Raw genomic sequence first — 23,326 nt, forward strand, 5'->3', positions numbered from 1 at the left:
TGGGATACCAGCCCTGCTGCCAAATTCCTGTGTGTCCTCGGGGAGCCAGCCTTCCCTCTCTTGGCCTTAGCTTGCTCCTCTGTCCAGTGGGGGGTGCTGGCCACTTGGAAGCACATGGGTCTGGGCTGGTCCTGCCCTCCACAATCTCCTGGCCAGTGAAAAGAGGCCTGGGGCAGAGGAGAGGGAAGAAAGCCTTTTTTTGCTTGCCAACACCTCCCCTGCAAAGGTCAGGCTGTGCTCCCTTCCCTGCCCGGCAGCCAGCCTGGTGCCTAACGTCTGCCCAGCGGCAGATGACCGGCACTGGGGCTCCTAGCAACAGTGGACAAAAGGTTACTCCTGACGTGCCAGGCTGCCTCGGCGGCGGCTGGCTCAGCTCAGTCGCCCTCCCTCTTAAATAGGAAAAAAAGTTGTGGCCCTGACTTGTGTGCGTGCCTGTGTGCACGCATGCCTGTGTGCACACATGTGGATATGTTTGTGTCTGCACACTTGAGCCACCTCTCCCTCCCCCTCTGAAAAACGTGAACTCCACATGTAGCGCCGTAACTCTCACTGATGAAATGGAAAGTTGAACATAAATCAATGTCTGCCGCCCAGTTAGCTATGCATCAGCAGGCAGCGCCTGGGAGATTTGCTCGGTAACAAAGCACCCAACAGCTGCTTGGGCCTTGACTGCCCCCTAACGCAGAGCCAGCCCCATGCTACAGAGCCCAGCTGGGCTACACACCACGTCCTCCTGGCCTCCCAAGTGCAGGATGGGACTCTCACTCCTCTCTTCAACCTTTTGAGGGAGGGAAGGAGGAAGGAGTCTCTGGCCTCTTGGACTTGGGAGGCCTGGGCTCTGTTCTTGCTGCTGCTCCTGGCAAAGCCCTCACTGGGGGTGTAAACTGACTCCCGAATCTCTGGCTTCTGTGGATCTGATACTGGAAGGATGGGTGTCAGTAGCTGCCTTCACCTCATGCTTATTAAGAGCTTGGGCTGGTTTATCCTTTCTCCTTTGGACCTGAGTTTTTACTTTGCATTTTCTTAGAATGGAGTGATTTTTCCCTGTGCCTGGAAGCTGCTCTACCGCAGGTCGGCAGTTCTCCCAGCACGGTACCGTGGCTGCTCCCTCTGCCCCCACGAGGTCCTTCTGTCCTTCATAGGGGGATGGGAGTGGAGACCCCTGCGGGGCTGGAGAGTATTTTTGTTTTGTCTCTTCATAGCTGACTGAGGGGTGGACTCTCTTGCTCCTGTCCCCACCTACCTTCTCAGCAAATTGTACTGAGGTTTTTCTCCTTTTTTTTTTTTTTTAAAAAAAAGGTCAAATTCCTTAGCCCTTGTAGCAGAAGAGGTTTGAGGAAGAGAATTCCAGCAGAATCCTGTAATAACACGCCTCGGCATGACATGGATCAGGATAGACCCCCTGAGTAAGCTCATGCCACAGTGGGAGGAACCTCCCCTTCAGGGGAGTCTGGGCTAGGCTCTGGGCCCAGGCACTGCCCTGGGGGTCAGAGGCCATTCCAGCATCTAGCTCAGTGTGAGGCACTGTTCTAAGTGCAGGGAACCACAGTATGGGGTCAGGTTCATGTCCTGTTTCTGCCTAAGTTAACTCCCAGGCAACCTCTCCCTGAAACACTTCCTCTCCCAAAGAGGGCCTTAGAATCCGTGAAGCTCCTAGGCCAGGCCCACCTGTGATCCTGTAAACTTTTCTCTCAGAAAAGCCCCATCTCAGGCCAGGCATGGTGGCTCACGCCTATAATCCCAGCACTTTGGAGGTCAAGGTGGGCAGATCACCTGAGGTCGGGAGTTCGAGACCAGCCTGACCAACATGGTGAAACCTCGTCTGTATTGAAAATAGAAAAATTAGCCAGGCCTGGTGGCACGCAACTGGAATCCCATCTACTCGGGAGGCTGAGGCAAGAGAATCGCTTGAACCCAGGAGGCAGAGGTTGCAGTGAGCTGAAATCACACCATTGCATGCCAGCCTAGAGGACAGAGCAAGACTCTATCTCAAAAAAAAAAAAGAAAAGAAAGAAAAGCCCCGTCTCTTGTTTCTTGCTCAAGACCAAATGGTGGGAAAGAGACTGGGGACATGGTGGGGTAGAGGGGCACACCCTTCATGAAGTGCCAGGTCTGTATGCAGCACAGGCATGGGGTTGGGAGGGCACCCAGCTCGGCGTCAGGGTGGCCGCAGAGTGGCTGTGAACAGGGTCTTTGGAGCACGATGGCCCTGCGCTTGGCTGGCAGTGTGATCCTGGCAGTGACCCAGCCTCTTCAGGCACTGTTTCCTCAGCTGTGCTGTAGGAACAGTCGCGCAGCAAATCCTACCGTGTCCTTTTTGGAGCTGTGGTGAAGATTGACTATACATATAAACCTATTTTCAGGCCACACGTGGTGGCTCATACCTGCAAATCCCAGCACTTTGAGAGGCCGAGGCAGGAGGATCGCTTGCGGCCAGTTTGAAACCAGCCTGGGCAACATAGACCCTGTCTCTACAAAAGAAAAATTAAAAAATTAGCGAGACTTTGTTGCATAGGCTTGTAGTCCCAGCTGCTCTGGAGGCTGAAATGGGAGGATGGCTTGAGCCCTGGAGATTGATACTGCAGTGAGCCTCGATCACACCACTGCACTCCAGCCTGGGCAACAGAGCAAGACCCTGTCTCAAAAGAAACTCAAAAATCTACATTCATGTCAGTAATGGTTTATTATTACTGCTGTGGAAAGATGACTGGGCTTCAGGATCCGTGTTGACCAGCAGCTAAGCCTGGAGCTCCCAGCATGCCAGTCAGCTCATCTGTCCCTTCTGTCTTGGACAGGGAGGTGCTGGGTCCCATCCCTCCTTCACCTTCTGTGAAGGTGATCCATGCTTCCTGGCGGCCTCTGGTGTCACACAGCCTGGGTGGGCACATGGGTTTCCTCAAGAAAGTCAGTTCACCTCTCTGAACCTCAGTTGCTTCATCTGATAATTGGGGGCGATGATAGGCCTGACATCTTAGGTCGGCTGCGAGAATGCCGTGAGATGATGTGTATGAAGCCCCACCTGGTGTCTGTGCTGGGTTGGCTCTCAAGACTTTAGAGTTGTTGTAGGCGTGTCTGGGACTGTACTGTTCTAGAGGCCCAGGTCTTTCAGTTTACCCAAGAACAAGAGCTGCCTCAGGGTTTCTCCTCTTTCCAGGAGGGAGTCTTAGGGGCATGGCACAGCCTTAGTGACATTGATGCGTGGAAGAGGTTCTGGGTATTTTTGAGATCCGCTAGCTTTTTAGTGTTTAACCCTTCAGTTCGACCAACATATTTGACACACCTAAGCATCAGTCCCTGTTTGGCCCTTTAACACGTTACTTCCCTTCATCTTGTCCACCTGATTTACCTCCCTTAGCCCCTGCCACCTTGACTCCTAGTGCCCTGCTCCACCGCACAGGAGCTGCCGGGGGAGGTCGAGGCTGGGAGGCAGGTGTTGTGTGTCTGGGACCCTCTGATTCTTTTCCTCCCAGGCTTGCTACCATGAGTTTGATGGAGACCAACTCTGACCTGGGGAGCTGGGTCTTCACCTGTGCGCCTGCGTTCTGTCACTGGTGAATTTCACCTGAGTATCATTTGAGTTTGCGTTCCCCACCTGTAAAGCAGAAGCAGCTCTCCCTGGTTCATCTGGGAGATGAACACTTGTACCAGTGTAAGGTGTGTGGTCAGAATGAATGGCAGATGGGAAATCTCACAAGTGCTCCTTCCCAGAGGCTGACATCTGGTCATTCCATCCTTCAGCATACATTCATAAGCCACGGCTTTCTGCCCAGCCCCGCTGTGCTCCCAGGGTTGGGAGGTAGGGCAGCCTCTGGCCCCCACACAATCATCGTCCACAGGGCAGACCTAGGCTAGGCTAACCAAAGGTGAGCATGTGGCTCATTCTCCTCTGTCAGGTGCTCTTCCTATCAGTGGTGCCCCTTCATTAGAAGAATGAAGTCAGAGCTCTTTGTGGTCTAGCCCTGCTACCCTCACCCCACTGTTGGACCAGCTATTGTTCCACAGGGCAAGCACCAGAGCTGCTGGCTCTCAGACCTGGCCTCTGCCCCTCCATCAGTCTGCCGGGGGTTGTTCTATAGGCTGCAGCCTTCTCCTCTCCCCTTCTTGAAGCTTCTTCCCTCTCAGGTCACTTTTATTCAAGAATACTTTGACAAAGTCTTGCCCTTTCCTTGGCCCAAGGTCAAAAAAGTTATGTCCAACATGCGTATCTAGCTAAGTTCCTCTTCGCTAGATTAATTGTAGTAGCCAATCCCAAGGAACTTACTCTGGAGCTGTAGAAAAGGTCCAAGAGCTTAGAAACTTCGGTCTGTTTTGGGAAGCAGCTTTACCTTCCTGGACCATAGTGTCCCCACCTGTAAATGCAGCAGTGTTAGAGAGTGTGGATATAAGAGTCCAGTGGTGAGCAGAAGAGACCTGGCCCCTGTCTTCTGGGCCATCAAGGGCTTTGGGGGCAAAAGAAATGGGGGACTACTTCTAGGGCCAGATGACTCTGGTGGAGTTTGCTGAAGAGCACCCAGCGTTGGGTGGGGTTTCTCTTGTTGAGGGGCATGCTTCCAACCCCAAGAGCAGCTCAGATTAGGACAGCTTACGTGTTGTAGGCAAGAGGGGTAGCTCCGTGGGCTAATGAGGAAGGCTGTGTGAGGTAATAAGGAGGGCTGAGCCAAAGAAAGGAGGTTCCTGAAGGATTCCACGAGGCGGGGCAGATTCTGAGCCACAGCTTGGTGTATTAAGAGCTACCCTTGGTAAGGGCTGAACTAAGTACTTGACTCCTGATAGTTAGACAGTTCTCTGTGAGGCAGGTAGGGTGACCACATTTTACAAGGGAGATAAGTCAGTTTCAGAGGGAGCTATAGGCTGAGCTCCAAGCCCCATGAATCTGGGGCTTTTCCAGCAGCACCACAGAGCTGCTTCTCATTTTCCGTCAAGTTTGCCAGGTATTGTTGCACCTGCCCGTGTGACTGTGGGCCCGACCTCCCACATCTGTGTCTCCCAGAGTCCTGGTTCTTTCCCTGCTCCATCCTGTTGCTTCATCTTAACAGAGGAAGGAGGAAGAGGTCTTGGGCCATTCCCCAAGCTCCTCAGGGAGGAAGAGGCATGAAAAACTACCCAGTCTTCCAGGGGGCTGCAAGACTGAAAGGGAAAAACTTGGCAGACTTTGCTGTTCCGTTCTTAGCCCTCTTCTGCTCAGTGGGCAATTGGGGTTGAATTAGGGGCATTCTGGATTTGTGGTTTCCAAGGCTTTGCAGCCCCCCTTCCTAGTTGGATATGACGAATCATTGCTTTTTGTAACTGTCTGGGGTGAAGGGGCAGGGCAGGAAGGCTGTGTGCACCCGTGTGTCTGGAGAGCTTAAAAGTGGAGCAGGAATTCTCTGGGTGGATGAGGCAGTGCCTTTTTAATATGCACATCACCTTCGCTGTGTTGTCATGATTAACAGTGGAGCCTGAGCGCTGGCGAGCGGTGGCGGAGGCCGGCGGGCAGAAGTGGGATGTGTCTTTGCAGCACTATCCATTTTCAGAGCTGAAGGAAATCTTTTCTGGGGGGAGAGGATCAGTTTGGCAAGGCCACGTTCACCCCATGTTCCAGAGGACTGGAGTGGGTCTGGATCCCGGGCCCATCTCTTCCTCTCCAGGCTTGTCTCTCCTGCACCAGTAGAGGTCAGGGAGAGAGAGGGGTGCTGTCTGGACTCTCCCCCTGGGGCACAGGATTCCTAGCTTCTGTGCCAGCATTAAAGAAGGCTGGGAGATGGGCATGGTGGCCCATGCCTGTAGTCCCACCCACTTGGGAGGCTGAGGTGGGAGGATTGCTTGAGCTCAGGAGTTTGAGGCCAGCCTGGACAACATAGCAAGACCCTGTCTTTAATTTTTTTTAATAAAGAGAGCTGGCTGTGCAGGGCTGGGATGTGACTTAGCGGGGCAGCAGGTAGGATGGAAGGAGCCACTCACAGATGGGAATCTAATAGGTCTCCAACTTGAGAGAGGGTATAGAAACATCTTTGGAAAGGAACAGAATAGATATGTGATTCCCACGATACAGATCTTATTGCCATTTCCTTGGTCAAGCCCCCAAATGTTAGTATCCTTCCCCTTGGCCTGGTGGTCCCATCCCCACCATCTTGTGCATGAAGTCCTCTAGAACCACACCCAGGCCTGCCTTTGGGCTGCATAAATGCCATCCTCACGGTCCAGAATCCCCTTCCTTTTCTTCTCTGCCAGGAGACACCTGTTCATTCTGCAAGTCCTGCCTAAATGTGACTGTTCTGTGGTCACTGCTCCCTCACTCCCCAGTGCACTGGTATCTCTGCCTCTATTAAAGTGTTGCATCCTGGTCTCACTGGCCAGTCTGGAGCTCTTTAGGGAAGGGCAGAATACTGCTTGTTCACGTGTCTCCGGCACTTAGCTCAGGGTACTGGGACCTAGTGCCCAGTTAGAGTGACTGCCAGATAGACGTGGGCTCTGCCCATATGTTATGGATATTGGGCTGTGTTCTTGAAAAGAGTGCCCCGTTGTATGGATACATGTGGAATACACGGAGAATCTCCAGCAGGAAAGCCCTCCTTAAGCATTTAGTGGCTGGAGGCAAAGTCATGTCTCATATCCTGGCTCTTCCCAACCACAGCCATTCGAGGTGGAGCCTTTTCCTGGCTGAGATGACCCCAGAGGATCTAATTCTTTGTGAATTCACACCACAGGAAAGGGTCCAAACAGTTTGAACCTGCCAAAAGAACTCAAGGCTGGGATTCAAGCTCCCAGAATATTTGTGCTGGCAAACAAGGGGAAGGGCTTCTTCCCCAGCATTGTGGCAAGAATGAAACTGGGGACACCATCAGCAAGGAGGGTTGTGACCAGCCAGCTGGACGTGAGCACTGGGTTTTGTGTTCCGATGATGCACTATCACTGTATTCAGGAGCAGTGGCCAAGAGACCAGGGCTCATTGATTAGTGAGCATGGAGGGTGTTGGTGTGACAGCCAAATTCAGGTGTGCTGATGCCTGGCCAGTGCTCATTCTGTTTGTCCTCAGGGGCATAACATCTTGGCTCTGATAATTAATGCCTTAATGTCACTATACTTCAGTTTTCCCCCTTTGTAAAATGGGGTTAACTTTTGCTTCATTTGTCTTACAAGAGAAATGTGAGATTAAAATCAAAGTGTAGCACTGTTTTGTTTTTCCTTGAGAATTACAGAAGACTCCACTTTTTTCCCTCTTCAGTCTTGAGGACCATCATCTAACTCAGGGGTCTGCAGACTTTTTCTGTGAAGGGACAGCTAGGAAATAATCTTAGACTTTGTGGGCCATCAGGTCTTTATAAGCAGCCGTGGACAGAACATGAGTGAGTGTGGCTCTGTTCCAACAAAACTTTATTTGCACTGTGTTCCAATAAAACTTTATTTACATTGTATTCTAATTAAACTTAATTTATAAAAACAGGTGGCAGGCTTGTTTGACCCTGACTTGACTGTAGCTCAGCCTGGTGGCTGTGCTCTTGGGGTCCTTGTGCTGCAGCCAAGACCAGCCTTTGCCCTGGTATGCAGCTTGGTGCGAGGGACCCAGCCTAGACTTTGAAGCAGGTTGGACCTGGAACCAATGAGATCACATCTGTGAGGCTCAGTCTTCCCATCTGTATCATGGCAGTCGCAGTCCAGGCGCTGGAGAAAGAGGCGCTGGCAAGCAGTGTGTGGAGGAGCTATGCGTTAGGTTTTGGACGCTGCCTATACTTTTCGTTTGCCATGTTTCCTCCCTTTGTTTGGGAAACCATCACTTGCTGATTCTGTTCCGCCAGGAGGCAAGTGAGTTTCATGCCTGGTGAGCAGAGCCTTCACTGAGCACCCCCTGTTCATGCCTCAGCAGGGCTGTCCAGGGAAGCCAGATTCCTAATGGTGCAAACCCTGCACCTTTGCTGTCTGCCCAGTGCTGCCCTGGCTCCTTGGAGAGACTGCTGGGAGGAAGGGAGGTCGGCTGGGGCCTTTGCTCACACGGAAATCAATGAACCATTTGCTCACCTTTGCAAGGAGTGGACCTTGGTGGCTGTAAGGATCCCTGGTATTTATGCAGAGATGACTATGAAGGGGAGATGCAGTACATTCCTGCTTTCTCTAACTGGTAACTTCCCCACTGTCCCAGGAAGATGGTCCACACCATTGCCAGACCTCTAAACCCAGCCCTCTCCTTGTCCTCTCCCCACAAAGGGCCATTGATTGTCATGGGCTCTTCTGCTGGGTAGCCAGGAGTCCCACCTGACTGTGAGCTCTCGGGGACCACGCAGAAACCCGGGCAGTTATTCCACTGCTGTGTGGCCCAGCTCAGCCCCCTGAGGACCCACCTACCGTGCATGTGCCAGGCCCATGCTGGGTGTGCAGGCAGGCAACTTAGTCACCTTCTGCCCTCAAGTTGGTGTCTCAGCCCCAGCTCTGGCCTGTAAACACACACACACATACACACCCTACATAACACACACACACCCACACCCTTCACACAACCCCTCTCCAAGCCATGCCAAGTTCATTCCCATGGGTTGAAATGAAGAAATAACGTTTCCGCCAAAGACTGCATGTAAAATTGACTTGCTTTCCCTTCCTCCCCCCATCTGGTCAGCTTCCCTTTCCTTGGGGGCTGTGGGTGAGGCAGACCATGGTGACAGATTCCGGATGTCCATGGCACCTGAGCACACCTTGGCCTTCTCCCCAGACTGAGCTTACGCCATTTTCTGTCAGTATTTGGGACCAAAGAGCAAATTGGATTGTCTATCAAGTGCCTTTTGCTGTGTATAATTATTGTAATTTTGTATTCACTCAATTAAAGCGACACACCTAACAGGCAGATTACACAGGCCACCAGTACCGCAGGTCCTCTGCGTCCCACTGCTGGTCGAGAAAACCCACTCCTTCAGCCTCTCCAGAGCAGTGGCCAGTGTCCTAGGAGTCAGGAGGGACGAGGATGTGTGGAGTGTTTTATCTCTTAACAACCTGAAACCTCAAGTCCCCTTTCCTCAGCAGCCTTCTGTGAAGACAAAAGGCAGATTTGGCTGGGTGGTAATGGCGTCTGTCTGGGTAGCTGTCAGCAGTTTACAGAGAACTCTCACAGCTTTCGTGACCCGTGAGAGAATCATAGCCTATACTCCCCACCTCGCTTGAGGGATGCTCTGCCAAGACCCAGGGCGACAAGGCCAGGACTCCAGCCCTAGTGCTTTTTGGGTTTTGGGACCAGTGCCTTCAGCACAGGTCACAGCCTGTCCTCACACTTCGCCTCCCAGGCATACCTCTGAACCCACAGAGCCAGGACTTGAGTCTCAGCTTTATTTCTCAGCAAGCCCATGATTTCTAGACAGGTGTAGGCAGATTTGAGGAATACGGGTGGCATTTGGGGAAGAAGCAGTGAGTTTGGGGAATATTTAACTTAACACATAGCTTATTTTCTCCTTTAAAAAATCGGTGTAGGTTTATTTTGTTCTTGGTTTTGTTTTGTTTTGTCTCGTTTTTTTAGGCAGGTCTCACCATCACCCAGGCTAGAGTGCAGTGGCATGATCACAGCTGACTGCAGCCTCCACCTCCCTGGCTCAAGGGATCCTCCCACCTCTGTCTCCTGAGTAACTGGGGCCACAGGCGCACACCACCACACCTGGCTAGCTTTTGTATTTTTTTGTAGAGACGGAGTTTTGCCATACTGCCCAGGCTGGTCTCAAACTCCTGGGCTCAAGCAGTCCTCCTGCCTCGGCCTCCCAAAATGCTGGATTACAGGTGTAAGCCATGTGCCCAGCCTGTTTGTTTTGCTTTTGTTTTTGTTTTTTTTTTATTTTGTTTTTAAGGAGCTATCCTCCATCCAGCTCCAAGAATCTTTAGCTCAGAAGACCAACTTGGTCACCCTTTTGGTACTAACTTTTCTTCCTGGTTCCTATGAGCCCCAAGGTGTTAGATGTGCCTGCCCCGGGGCTTGTTGGGTCTTGCCCCTTGCCCATGGCAGCGTGGTCGCCTGCTGCCTCAGCCCTGCTGCTCTGTTTGGGCCCTGCCCCGAGGTACCTGTGGGGGTGAGTGGCCTGGCCTGGAGGGGTCTACATGGCACCCCCAGACATGGAGTAAGGAAAGGTTCTGTGTTTAGAGAGCACTTGAAGAGCTGGAGCAGGAAAGCCTTCATGAAAAAGGATATGTGGCCTTCAGCAGACCTGGTGAGATGAGGCCAGACGTCAAGCTCCTGCTTTCCTTGTAAAGGGCAGGCAAGTGGCCACAGGAGCAGGAGGATGGTGACCAGGACTGGGGACCCCGTGTGCCTCACACTGCCAGCTGTGCCACAGCCCTGCAGTGTTTGTGGAATAGTCCTCATTTCCTTTATTAGGGCAGTGAGGCTCAGAGCCGTTGGGAAACTGGACTCCGAATGAACCGGAGGAGCTGGGATTGGATCCCAGGCCCGCATAATGTGGGCGCTTCCTGTCACACCACAACCCGCCTCTCCAGGACGGCTTCAGATGAAGTGCAGGGACTTAGCTGGAGCGTGCGGGAGGGCTGGGGGTCCTGCTGATGGTTCTGAAATGCTTTTCCGCAGAGTCCTTGAATCCGTTTTACAGTGGGAATGCTCTGCTCCCCACGGTGTCAATGTGGGTAAAGGCTTTTTCACTAACCATCAGTGTCCACACTTCGGAGTTTTCGTGAAGTGGCCCAGTGTTTGCCTCGATCACACCCATAACAGAGCCTCCTGGGCCCTGCCTAAGTGGCTTTCAGGAGCTGCTGGATGGAACACTACCCAGTGCTGAAATTACAGGAGAAAGAATAACAAGAAACTGCGGGAGTTAGTTGTCTCCACTCAGAGATCTTGGGGCCAGCTGAGATGGAATAGCGAGTCCATTAACAGGGTCCAGGGCAGCTGGAAGGCTGGACAGGAAGTGGGCGTGTTTCCTGCCTCCTTTTCCCAGATTCAGGAGTGGGGATTTTCCCCCATGTTGAGGTCTACCCCAGGGCTTGGTCCTGCTGCCATCACCCTGCAGAGGCAGTGCAGTGCAGTGGAAAGAGCTCTGACCCGTCAGTGGACCCCAGTTCTCATCCCAGTTCTGGTTGGCTCATGGGGATACATGCTGTGGCCACACTGGGCCTCAGTTTACCTGTCTGGGAGTGAGAGGGAGGTAGGCATCTCCCTCTCTTAGAGCCCCTGGCAGGTTAAGCCAACACTTAAGCTTATTTCTCTCTGTGTAATCATTTTTGTCCTTAGCCTGGCAGCTCCTCAGGGTCAGGACAAGCCTGATGTGCCTCCAGACCCCAGCATGGGGCTGGCTGGCCACATAGGAGGTCAGCACCCGGCATCTCGGTGCTCTCCCAAGTCCTTCAGCCTTGGGTTCATTACACTTTGTCCTTTGCTCTCTGCCCTGACAGATGACACGGAGGTGCTGCTCGCAGTCTTGTAGAATGATGGGCTACCCAGGACCCTGTTAGACTCTAGAATCAGACATCGAGGCCTGGCTCCACCACGTAATAGCTATGCAATCCTGGAGTGCCTTTATCTTTCCAAGCCTCAGTTCCTTGGCAATAAAATGGGGCAATTGATCCCTTACTGCGAGGAGTCCGGGATTAGATGAGCTTATGTAGGTAGAGGCCACGCTCCCTGTTATTGTTACTCTCACGGCCCCATTCCACTGTCAAGAAAATGGAAATGCAGTCAGGGGCAGAGCCAGGATTCGAACCCAGTTCCTTCCAAACCCTATTTCTTCATCTAAAAGAGATGCGAATGGGAATGTGATGTTTTGAGGAGAGCCCTGGGGTAGAGTTAGGAGATGTGGTTCAGATGCCAACTAGTTTTCTATGGTCTTGGAGAGGTCACACCTCTGTCATGGGCCTCTCTTTTCTCCTCCCCTGCAAATGTTGGAGGAAGGGATGATAGAATCTGTCAAAGCCACCTAACAGGTGACCCCTGGGCAGATGCCGTTCTCCCTAAGCATCTAGTAAGGACCCCCAGCCACCCTAGTCTAGCCTGATATTTTGCACACCTTCAGGGTGCCATCTGCCCTGATCCACCGCATCCCTGGAAGGTTAATTAGGCAGCCTCTGGAACCGAAGGCATCCAGCTCTCATGGAGGGAGATGGTCTAAATGGAGCTGGGCCTGCTGGCCAAGCAGCCCTCCAGATGCACCCATTTTGGGTTCCTCAAAAGCTTCCAGCAAGTGGAAGCCTCACCAGAGTTGTCCTGCATGGAAAAGCACATCAGTATCATCAGCTTTGAGACTCCCTCCTCCTCTCACTTTCCACCACAGTCCACTCTGCCTGCCTGCTGGGTCTGTTCAGAGTTTGGGGAAGAGAGCAGCCCCCGTCCCACCAAAGGTCAGAGCGCTCAATCTAGATCCTTTTTCGTTGTTGTCTGCCTCCTGTGTAGCCTTTTGCCCGAGTGGGTAACAAATCCAAAAGAGCACAAAGTCCGTCTTCTTCAAACCTACCTGTGGATCTCTTGTTGAGAATGCAGGCTGGGAAGGAAGACGAGAGCACTTTTTGTGGCCTAATAAAACACAGGGCAGCAGAGCCCCTGACTCCTCATAGAGATGGGCAGCTCATCTGTCATGTTCCTTGCAGAAGCAAATGCTTCCACAAACACGGATCTCTGCCCGTGAGACTGCTAGGCTATGTGGGGTTCCTCCTGTGATGCCACAGGGTCTTAGGGACACAGCCTAGACACAGGGAATGTAGTGATGGAGCTCCGGGCTGAGTGGAGGTAGCAGAGACACAGAGGAGTTCTCTGTGGATGTGGACGTGGGTGGCCCGTTGGGAAATGGCAGGCGTCTGGCTCTGTGCCGAGAGGTGGGCAGGCAGAGCCTGTCAGCGCCTCACTGCAGGTGGGAGAGGAGCTCTGTGCCCTGAGGAGGTGGGCACTGAGCTTTTAGCTTGGCCTCTGTCAAGAATGTGGTATCATTTTTCTCCCTGAGTGACTGGCAGGCCTGGGCCAAGATTCCTGGTCCTCATCATTCCAACCACTAGCTCCAAGTCAGAGGGAAGACTTCTAGCTGCTCTTCCCACCCCAGATTTAACAGCTTGTTCTCCACTGTTCCCCATGAGCCAGAGAGGTTGTGGGGCTGGGCTGGGGCCTCCCTGACCAGCCTGGCTCCATCCTTACCACTTGTCAGCTTTTTTTCTTGAGGCAGCTGCGCCAAGAGCAAGCTTGTGCCACCTCTGCTTATCCAGGGACTGGTCTCCAGAGTCCCCCAGAGGTGCTTCTGAGGGAGGCGCAGAGGAGGCACACATGCCAGCCTTGCTGTCTGGATCTCAGCAGACCCCGGATGGAGCACTGGTCCTTTGTAAAGGCTGCCGTAGATTGAGGCCCCACCGTGTGCGCCACACGCCCTTGGGTGCTTCACTTCTGTTTTCTCTAATCTGTCAGTGAGCCAGCCGCCTGCCCTCCCTGACCACTGGGCACACAGGTGTGAGGGGCTTGCCCAGAGCCCCACTGCTCGCCCTGAGCAAGCACTCAGTTACCAGGAAGGGAAGGACGCGAGGGAGGAGGCACTCCCTTCTTGCCAAGAGCCGAGGAACCAACAGAAGGCCTTTTGCCCCCTCTTGGCAACTGGACCTCACCCTTGAACCTTCCTCCTCTGTTCTTTTCATATTTCTTTTTTTGGGGGTTGGCTTCAAATTATCTTGTTTTGTTTACATTACACCCAAGTTACGTGGTACAAAAGACTTGCAGGTGCAAATATGTCCCGCCTTCATTAACTCCCCTCCCTTTTTAATTTATGTGATTTCAATTTTCCTTCCCTGTACTGTTAATTAGGGGACCCTCTAATCAGTGCCATTATCACAGTGGTATTCATGTTTAGGAAAGCCGCTAAACAAATGCTTGCAAAATTGCTAAATGGCTAATTAATGTCTGTTAATTAAGAAAATTGCTCATGGTAACAAACCATGCCGTTGCTGGCAGCCGCTAGAAAGACACACACTTGTTGAAATTAGTAGCGTGGCAGGTAGGGAAACATCTGCTCCTCGGAGCTTTCCGGAAGTGAGCAGCTCCTCGCTTGGCCAAGAAACTCCCAGGCCTGTCAGCGGCAGTGCCCTCAGGTTCTTGTACAGCCCCCTGCGATGTTCTCTGCACACCTCTTCTCTGTGGGCCCACGCCCCTCCTCCCCAGTGGGCAGGCGGCTGGCAGCCTGGCTCTGCAGGAGAAGGCCAAGGGGGAAACCCTACCTAGGCAGCTCCTCTCTCTTTTTAATTTAGCCACACTCACCCCCTGTGCACATTTTGAATTTTTCTAAAAACCAACCTCTAAAAAACAGCACAGTCATGGGTGGGGAAGAGCGAATGGAGGCCTGTCTCCTCATCCCTGGCATCAGCATCCCACGCTGGGTGGGCTGGAACGTGCTTCCGAGGCAGCCCTCCGCGCTTACTGACTGTGACCCATGGTAGGAGAGTCCTTTGGTGGTGTGACCCAGTCTACACACACATGAATATTTACACACAAAACCGGGGTTCATGAAAGACACCTGCCTTAAAATACACAAAGCTCTCTGACTTTTTTTTTTATTACCTCGGATTTTTAAGAGATAATTATTGCAGCTTGCTGAATTGCTGAGTGAGTTTCTACCCATAGTTTGTAACCCCAAGGTTGAAGTGAATTCATCTGCCCATGTCTTCTGGGGCGGGGTAGGGGGGTCGAGGTCAGCATAGCCCAGGGTTGAGGCGGTGGGGGTGGGGGTCAGCTTGGAACTGAGGTATGAAAAGGACAGCCCACCCACGCGCCCAGCAGTCAGGGGTCCCCACCCTTCATGCACTTCCCCCTCTCCCCAGCTCTGCACCGGAACTCTTGGGTTTCAGGGCTGGAGATGGGCCTTGGACCCGTGGGGCTTCTCATCCCAGCTCTGCCACTGACCAGTTTTGTGGCCGTGGCCAAGTTCCTTCATCCCTCGAGACTTAGATTCCTCATCAGTAAAAATTGGAATGAGAAACCCCGCCTCACAGGGCTGCTTTGAAGTGCAGGTGAATTCACGGTGTGCGAGTCTGTGCTGCCCACACCGTGTGGCCCTCACTCACTGTCCCCCCACTCCCTGTGTGTTACATCTGTGGTGCCCCTTGCTCCTCTTGCCTCTGTTGTTTATCCATCGGTGCCCCCGGCCCTCCTGCCCCCAGGAAACCCGTCACCTGGGCCTCTCCCTGACACTTGATCAGTCCTGCCTCGAGTCACCCATAGCCGTGTCACTGTCCCCCAGACTGTGAGCTCCTTGAGGGCAGGGCCTTTCCCGATCTTTCCCCACCTCCCGTGCAAGCGGCACCTACGTGCTTTGCACCTGGGTCCCTGTGTCTGTGCATCATTGTATTCCCTCTGAGCCTGTCTCAACCAACGTATTTAACATGGCAAACTCCGCTCCAAGGGTAGGCTGTGTCCAGGACTGTACTCCCGTGTGCTTTGACAGAGGTGCTTCATTTTTTGTTCTTTCAACCCCCTGTGAATGTATTTATCAGCTTCTCTCGCTCCCGCTCGCCGTTTTACACCGTTGAGCCGGCGACCAAAGCAGCAGCTCCACCACCTCCCACCAACCAGAGCCCACCCCCCCGCACGCCCGCCGCCCACCCTTCGTTTTGGTTTAATTTTTGTTCTTTTAAGCTGCTTCTGCGCTTCTCCATGTGCTGTGATCTATAACCTGCCTCTACTGTCTGGCCTCACAGGGTCCTCCGGGGTCACAGCCCTCGCCGCACGCACAGCCTCCACCTCACAATCCTAGCAGCATGATGGGACCCCACAGTCAGGTAAACGCACCGTGGCGCTCCCGCCCGCCGGGGACGCGGGGCGCGGAGGAAGCAGAGAGCCCGCAGAGGAAAAACAAAAATCAAAATGTGCTCTAGCCACTGCCTGCGAGTCTTTATTGACAAATTAAATTTTTTTAGAAATTTCTTTTTTCTAAAGATAGTCTTCAGTCCTCGGATATCACACCCAGCTTGGATACGAAACCAAAAGGAAAAAAATATATATTTCTGTGACCTTGTCAGCGGCCTTTGCGTTTTTGTTTTTTCCTCTCTCACTTTTGGTTTGGTTTTGAGTTTGGTTCACCATTTGTTTGTAACCGAAGCTGCATCCCGAGCCTTTTCTTTGTGCACTCGTGCTGCTGAGAAAGCTTTCCTGCCATTCCCCTGCATTAAGTTAGGGAGCCCGCTGTCTCCTTCCCGTTTCCATGGCGTTTCCCCCCCAGTCCTTGCTCCCCTCTCTATCCCCGCTGGTGGTTTCTGTGTGCGTGTGCCTGTGTGCGTGCTCGTGTGTCCAGCTTTGTCTGCAGACCCTTAAAATGTTACGTATAAGTCCTTCTTACCCTTTTATTTGCCCTTACCGAGAGCAGAGGTTTCCTCCTCTGCCCTGCGTTGATTTAACTGTTTTTCGTTTCTTATGCAAAGTCCCAGCCGCTGCCCTTCCCACCCAGAGTAGATCTCCACGAACAAATGTGGAGTCAAGAGACACATTTGTTGTGTGGATCTATTGTTCCCTCTGCCCAAAGGAAGTTTTGCTCAAAGGGAAGAGGCTAGCAGGAGAAAGAACTTAAAAGATCACTAGTTATAACAAAACTGGACTTTGTGGAGTGGAGAGCATTTGTGTTTGTCACTGTGCAGTAGGGCAGGCTGTCATTGAACTAATTACCTATAATTGCAGCCTTTTATGTCACCGCGATACGCAGGCGGCCCCAGGCCCCCGATCAGAATGGGAAACCAGGTACTGTACCTTTTCATGTTCTCTCTCCCCTCCCTCAGCCATCCTTGGCCCTAGGTGGACTTTGACACAAAATGAAAGTTGAGGGAAAGGATTGAGGGGTGGAGGGGCAGGTTTAACGTGGCTGGTAGCTTACTAGCTGTTCCCCAGAGAGGGCCCCATGTCCCCGCTGTGCCCATGGTGTGGCAGTTCACCTGCCTCTCCAGATGGCCTTTGGACAGCCCATTCCGGAGTTCAGAAGGTGGCAGCAGATGGAGCTAAGGCGCATCTGGGATTGCAGGGTTTCGGCTATTCTAGAGAAGATGGTAATGCCCTGCCCCTCCCTTCTACCCCCTTCTTGGAAGAGGGTCTTCCTCCTTAATGAAGTTAATTGACAATGTGCATTTTTTCCTGGGAGCTTTTGAGAATTGCCAAGGCTGGTAAATATAATCCTGCTATTAGGGGGGGAAATGGCCCGTAGGAATGCTTAGATCAGGAGCCTGGATGCAGCGGAGCAGGAGATTTGTGAGTTTTTCAGCAATGTCTGCCTGCTTCCCAGACCCAACTCAAAACAAGAAAGGATTTGTTCGTGTAATTAGAAAAGGGGTCTGATTACGGGGAGGGATTTTTGCCTGGGGTCATATGCCTTACGCTGGCCCATTAGGGTTGGCAATTCTAGGTGGTCTGGAGAAATCAGACCCCATGCCACCCTCCCTGGTTCAGGGCAGGAGAGGAGTTGCAGAGGTAAATATGAATAGATGCCTCTTTTGAGGATAGACAGACTTACAAGAAACTTTTCGAGAAACATCAGGGAAATTTTATGCCCCAATTTTTTAAAACAGAATTATTTCGGTGACTTTGCAAAAGCCCTTCAAAAAAATCTGACAGAAGCGCCAGCACATCCAGCCCTTGTTGCCTTTGAACTGGGAGTTTAGTCACCAGCTAAATTAGCATTGTCTGAGTGTGATGCTTTTCATTCTCAGGGCTCTGCAAGAAGGCTCCTGAGTGAGGTGATGCAGGGACTATGGAGAGATGCTCATTACCAGGGGTCTCCAATTGTCTTTTTTTTTTTTTAACCGGAGTCTCTCTCTGTCTCCCAGGCTGGAGTGCAGTGGTGCGATCTCTGCTCACTGCAACCTCCGTCCGCCTCCTGGGTTCAAGCAGTTCTCCTGCCTCAGCCACCCAAGTAACTGGGATTACAGGTGTGCGCCACCCATGCCCGGCTAATTTTTGTATTTATAATAGAGACAGGCTTTCACCATGTTGGCCAGCTGGTCTCAAACTCCTGACTTCATGAGATCTGCCTGCCTTGGCCTCCCACAGTGTTGGGATTACAGGCGTGAGCCACCGTGCCTGGCCAGCTCTCCCGCTTTAATGCTAAATTGCCTATCGGGTTCCCACCTTTTTATTTTTTTATTTTTTCTCTCCAAAAGTCCTTCATTTTCTATTTTCTCTGACATGAAGGGGACAAATTTGGACAAGAGGAATTAGAGACCCAGCTTTTTGAGCAAAAGAAGGGATCCCTGGATACATCACAGATGAGGAAACGAAAGGTCAGAGTGGAGGAGTGACTTCCCAAAGTGAGCTGGGCTGGAGTTGATCTTGGTTCCAGCCCAGTGCTAATTGTACTCTACCCCACCCCTTTCCTCAGCTTTCACAGATGTAAGATTCCTGCCCCCATCTGTGTTTTTAACCCATCACCGCTGGGCCTGCTTTGCCGTGGCACATAGGGGCGCCAGCAGCAGCCTTCCCACCCAGGAGCTCTTCTTGGTCCAAACTGGCCTCTGCCAGGAAGAAAGGAGCTACTTCCTTATCATAATTGTGGTGGCCCTTCTTCTGGCAATTAAAGGATATGGAGAGGGGTGTGTATATTTCTACTCAGCAACTAAGCATGAGCAACCACTCAAGAGCAAATGGGGGATAAATCCATCATCTGTACTTTGTATTACACACCAGTTTTCCCAACCTCCCTGCCAACCACCCCCCCCCCCCGCCCCCCCGCAATAGAAATCTACACTGGGGCTGGGCGCAGTGACTCACGCTTATAATCCTAGCACTTTGGGAGGCTCAGGCGGGTGGATCACTTGATCAGGAGTTCGAGACTGGCCTGGCCAACATGGTGAAACCCTGTCTCTACTAAAAATCCAAAAATTAGCCAGGCATGCTGGCGTGTGCCTGTAATCCCAGCTACCCAGGAGGCTGAGGCAGGAGAATCGCTGGGACCTAGGAGTCGGAGGCTGCAGTGAGCCGAGATTGCGCCATTGCACTCCAGCTTGGGTGACAGAGCGAGACTCCGTCTCAAAAAAAAGAAGAAAAAAGATAAAAAAAGAAATCCACACTGGTTTTCCAGTTTCCTGTGACCTCAAGAAATTTCTATCCTCCAAAGAGGGATGTTCCCCTTCCACAGGTATTGTCCCTGGGGCTTTCTTGAAGAGTGCCCTCGTTGGGGCTGCCAGTTAACAGAAGCCCTGTGCCACCCGAGTTAGCTCAGTTCTCTCCTGTGACGGGTAAAGGGAGCCGAGACTAGAGGACTTGCTGGGGCTCACAGGCCATTATGAATGTGCCTTTTGGGTGAGGGGAGTGAGAAGGGCCCTTAGGGAAACAAGAAGCAAAGGGTCAGTGATGTGGCCTCAGGGTCTTACGAGGCCTGCCTCCCATCTGCCTCCCTGGCTAGAGGCTGTGCATAGAGAGTTGTTGTTTTTTCAAGTGCGGGTGGTTGGATGGGTGGTGACAGTGGAGTTCAGCTGGGTTTAGGAGAGAGTGGCTGGAATCCAGGGTTGTCAGAGAGCTCTCCCACACACATCTCGGCAGAGGTCCCACCTGGCAGGCTGGCTGTGCTGGCGGGGCAGGTGAGAGAGCACGCGGATGCAGCAGGGATTTGTCCGTTTCCTGGGCAGATGCTTCCTGTGCCTTGCCCCACACGCAGTGCTGTAGGAGAAGAGCTGGCCTCCGTCCAGGAGCCCCAGAGCAACTCGCTCCCCTGTAGGCCCCAGGGGTGTGTGCACAGCATGTAATTATGGTCCCATATATGAGCCGTTGTTTTTCCTCCTTAAGTTTGAGGGCTTCAGCCCTCTCAGTTTGAGACCCCTTTCCTTGGTCATTGCACACCTTCTTCCCCTGATAGAAGAGGCCCAGACTGTCTGTCCCTGTCTCAGGGTCACCTCAGTGAGGGACGCGACCTCCAGGTCCCCTCTGAGCCTCTGCACAGCCCAGCTTTGCTCCTGGAGTTCTGACACATAGGAGGGTTAGAGGAATCCAAGGAGGAGCTTTCTCCAAGAATTGGTGGTCAGCATTGGGCTACCTGGAGAGAGTGACTGCCAAGCCCCATGGCTGCACTGTCAGGGTCGGATGGGGTGGTCCTGCACTGGGTGACTCATGACCCTGAAGGTCCCCCATCCACCTCCATGTCCTGGGATCCCCCAGTCCAGACAGCCTTAGAGGCAGGCCTTCCTGAGTCACCAGGACTCTATAAAAACCACAAACCCCCAGTGGGCAGACGCAAACCAGCCAAGTGATTCAGAGCTAGGGAACCTGGGGCCAGGAAGCAGGGCTGGGAGAAAGTGAGAGGCCGGAACAACTAAAAATCCAGGGATTGGAAAGACAGACGCTGAGCACCCCCAGGCAGACGGAAACAGCAGGTGCTAAATGCCACTTTGTGGGCCAGGTGCGGAGGCTCACACCTGTAATCCCAGCATTTTGGGAGGCTGAGGCAGGAGGATCACTTGAGCCTAGGAGTTTGATACGAGCCCAGGCAACATAGTGAGACCCCATCAATACAAAAAATTTAAAAACTAGCCGGGTGTGACAGCGCGTGCCTGTAGTCCCAGCTCTTGGGATGGCTGAGGCAGGAGGATTGCTTGAACCTGGGAGTTCGAGGCTGCAGTGAGCTGTGATCACACTACTGCATTCCAACCTGGGCAACAGAGCAAGCGACCCTGTCTTAAAAAAAAAAAAAAACAAATACCAATTCTACTTCGTGAACATCAGATACTCCCTATGCCCTCACACAATCCTCTCGTACCTTAACCACACATACCCGCTCCCCTGTTCCATTCTGAAGCTAGGGAGATCAGTGAACAGTCTGTCCCTTCGCTTTCCACCACCTCGTTCCAAAACCGGTTTGAAGTTCACTATTGAGCTCAAGGAAGGAGAGCTCCCCACTCAGCCTCCCCCACAGCAGCACAGCCTGGGCTGGGGGCCCTTGAGGACAGACCCCTGTCACAGATGCCCAGCCTTTGATCAGCACTGACACCTGCAGATGAGGAAAGATGACCAGCCATCACCAAAGGCTTTTCCTCTCAAAGGCAAAAGCTCATATTTATAAAGCCCTAAGGGATAGGGTCCTAGAAGCAAACTTCCCCCCAGCAACTCCTACTCTCTTTTTCCAGTTGCAGCTGAAATAACTTCAGTCTCAAGTAAATTGCTTTTCATAGGGTTTCACAGCGGGTGGGGCAAGTGTTCACCCAGGAAACCCATGGCCCCCGTGTTTACCTTCTCATTAGTAACCACACCAGCACCGCCGATGGCCCCAGCTCTGGAGCCGGGTTCTCGTCTAGTACCCCTGCCCCTCTCCTAGTGGCCACCTGTCCCTCTCCTAGTGGCCACCTGTCCCGCCCCGGGGCTGGGTGGCATTTCCTATTGTAGAAGCTGATGGGATGTGACCTGGGTGCTCACTTGGCTCTGCAACCTGTGACTGGGAGCCCGCAGGCCTGTGACCTCAGTTTCCCCATCTCAATCCTAAAAGCCTCCTCATCCTCTTTTCCCCTTTAAATGGGGCTTCCTACAGCGATAGGATTTTAGGTAGTGGGTGTCTCAGTCCCCGTAATTTGGAAGTAGAGCTAAAATGAGGTATGTGTCTCTGAGACAAAGGCAAGATGGGGTTTGGGCAGAAGGAGGGAGTGGGCACTGCTGCCTCTGAGAGGAAGGTGGTTGGTGCTACAGCCAGAGCAAGACCTAGAGAACTTGGTCTCCTGCCTCACTTCAGAGCTCTGATAGGTACACAGACCCCCTACCCCAAGACAGCAGGATGAGGCGGTGGTTTCCCTCCCACAGAGCCCCCAAAACAACGCCACAGTTATAGCTAACACCACTTCCAGCTGACTGGTAGGCCCGGGGTAACCTTCTCCCACTGGCAGGCAGCAGAAGTCTCAGGGAGGCCATGAGTGGCTCCACGTGATCACACGGGGCACTGGGTGGGATAGGTAGATGCCTGTCCCCATGGCCAGCAGCTCCGGAGCAGCTCCTCAGCTTGTGTCTTGCATCTCTTTCAGCCTCCGGGAGGAGTTCCTGGGACACAGCCATTGCTGCCCAATTCTATGGATCCCACACGACAACAAGGTAGAGAGGGCAGGGTGGGCCTAGGGTGGCTGGGGATGCCAGGAGGGGCTCCTCCTCCCTCCACTCCTGCCATCCCATGACGCACCTCCTCTCTCACGCAGGCCACCCCAACATGGGAGGATCAATGCAGAGAATGAACCCTCCCCGAGGCATGGGGCCCATGGGTCCCGGCCCACAGGTAACCACCGCCTGTCTGTCCGTCTCCCTGGCCATCTGTGTGCACCCGCCTTCTCTCCTGTTTCCATGCTCTGTCAGTCTCCCACATCTCTCAGTTCGCAGGGGTGAGAGGAAGGGCATGGCCGCATCCCCTGCTCCTGTCCGCTTCCTGTGGCAGGCTGGCTTCACGCGCTGCCCAGGGCAGCCCCTTGCAGATGGCAGGCAGAGTTGAGGGCCCCCACCAGGGAGCTAGGAAAAAGGGGACAGCTGAGGCCTTCTAGTTGGCAGACCCTTTTGGGGTGCGGTAGCCTATCATGGGGTCTGAAGAAGGGCAGGGAGCTCCTGAACCCCAGAGCTGCCTCCCCTGGGTGAGGTAGACTTGAGATGGCTTAGGGCCACCATCAGTTGTGTCCCAGAGGTGGCGCAGATGAGTGGCCTTCCTAGCTCTGCCTGCGACTTAGCATGTGTCTGTCCTTGGATGAATCACTTTGACCTCTGTGGGCCCCAGCAGGCCTCAGTTTCCCCACCTGTTAAATGAGGACTGTGTCCGCGATTCTCTGGTGGGAGGGGGCCACGCTGGCAGGACCCCAGCACCCACTTCAGCCGGGATTCTTTGACCAGAGGGCTCCGCTGCCACAAAGGGCAGTTTATAAGCCATTGGAAGAAAGCATTTCAGGTGCCCTCACATACCTCTTACGGTCACAACAAAGTCGTCGCCCCTCGTGGCCAGCTCTGCTCCCCCAGGTAGGGGTGTCCAAGCAACAGGTGTTGGCGCTGACAGGTGTTCTGCTGTGGAACCATCTCGCTGCTTACCCCCCGCCCTCTGGGTGTTTGCACGTGGTTCTGTTTCCTATAGTAGCCGTGGCAGAGCGTTCGCGATGTTCCATCCACCTTGGGAATTCTCTAGCCCCTAACTAAAGGAAGCTGGAAGTCTGAATAAGGCAAGGGGCTTGTTCTCAGGTGTTCTTTCCCTTCTTTTCTGTTATGCCTGGAGTCTGCTGCACTGGTCACTCCCTTGGTTGCGTGCAGGTGTTCAGGCTCTGGGCCCCCTGCACTGGTTTCTGGGTCCCCTGAGGGTGGAGTAGTGCCCCCCCCATTCCCGCCCACACGTGCTCCCTTTTGTAGGGAGAGGCGTCTGCCCCACAGAACCACAGCCCTCTGCTCCATCCCAGAATCCGCCCCACAGAACCACAGCCCTCTGCTCCATCC

General features: G+C 53.1%; 1 protein-coding gene across 17 annotated transcripts in view; it reads left to right on the forward strand.

Annotated features, from left to right (window-relative positions):
* The window catches only part of SSBP3 (single stranded DNA binding protein 3), a 185,833-nt gene that overhangs the window by 139,415 nt on the left and 23,092 nt on the right, over positions 1–23,326 (forward strand). For 9 of the 17 annotated variants that reach the window (XR_010153910.1, XM_054683220.2, XM_063801959.1 and 6 more), the window contains exons 6-9: positions 15,616–15,696; positions 16,589–16,648; positions 21,895–21,961; positions 22,063–22,139. Coding sequence is in view for 16 of the 17 variants with exons in the window: in XM_054683220.2 (XP_054539195.1) it covers positions 15,616–15,696; positions 16,589–16,648; positions 21,895–21,961; positions 22,063–22,139 (285 nt within the window). In the remaining variant the exon portion in view is untranslated. The remainder of the gene's footprint in view (positions 1–15,615; positions 15,697–16,588; positions 16,649–21,894; positions 21,962–22,062; positions 22,140–23,326) is intronic. The other 8 variants (XM_063801961.1, XM_016918903.3, XM_054683199.2 and 5 more) reach the window with 2 other exon arrangements.

The sequence above is a fragment of the Pan troglodytes genome, chromosome 1 (genome assembly GCF_028858775.2).
Source record: "Pan troglodytes isolate AG18354 chromosome 1, NHGRI_mPanTro3-v2.0_pri, whole genome shotgun sequence".
NCBI classification, from domain to species: Eukaryota; Metazoa; Chordata; class Mammalia; order Primates; family Hominidae; genus Pan; species Pan troglodytes.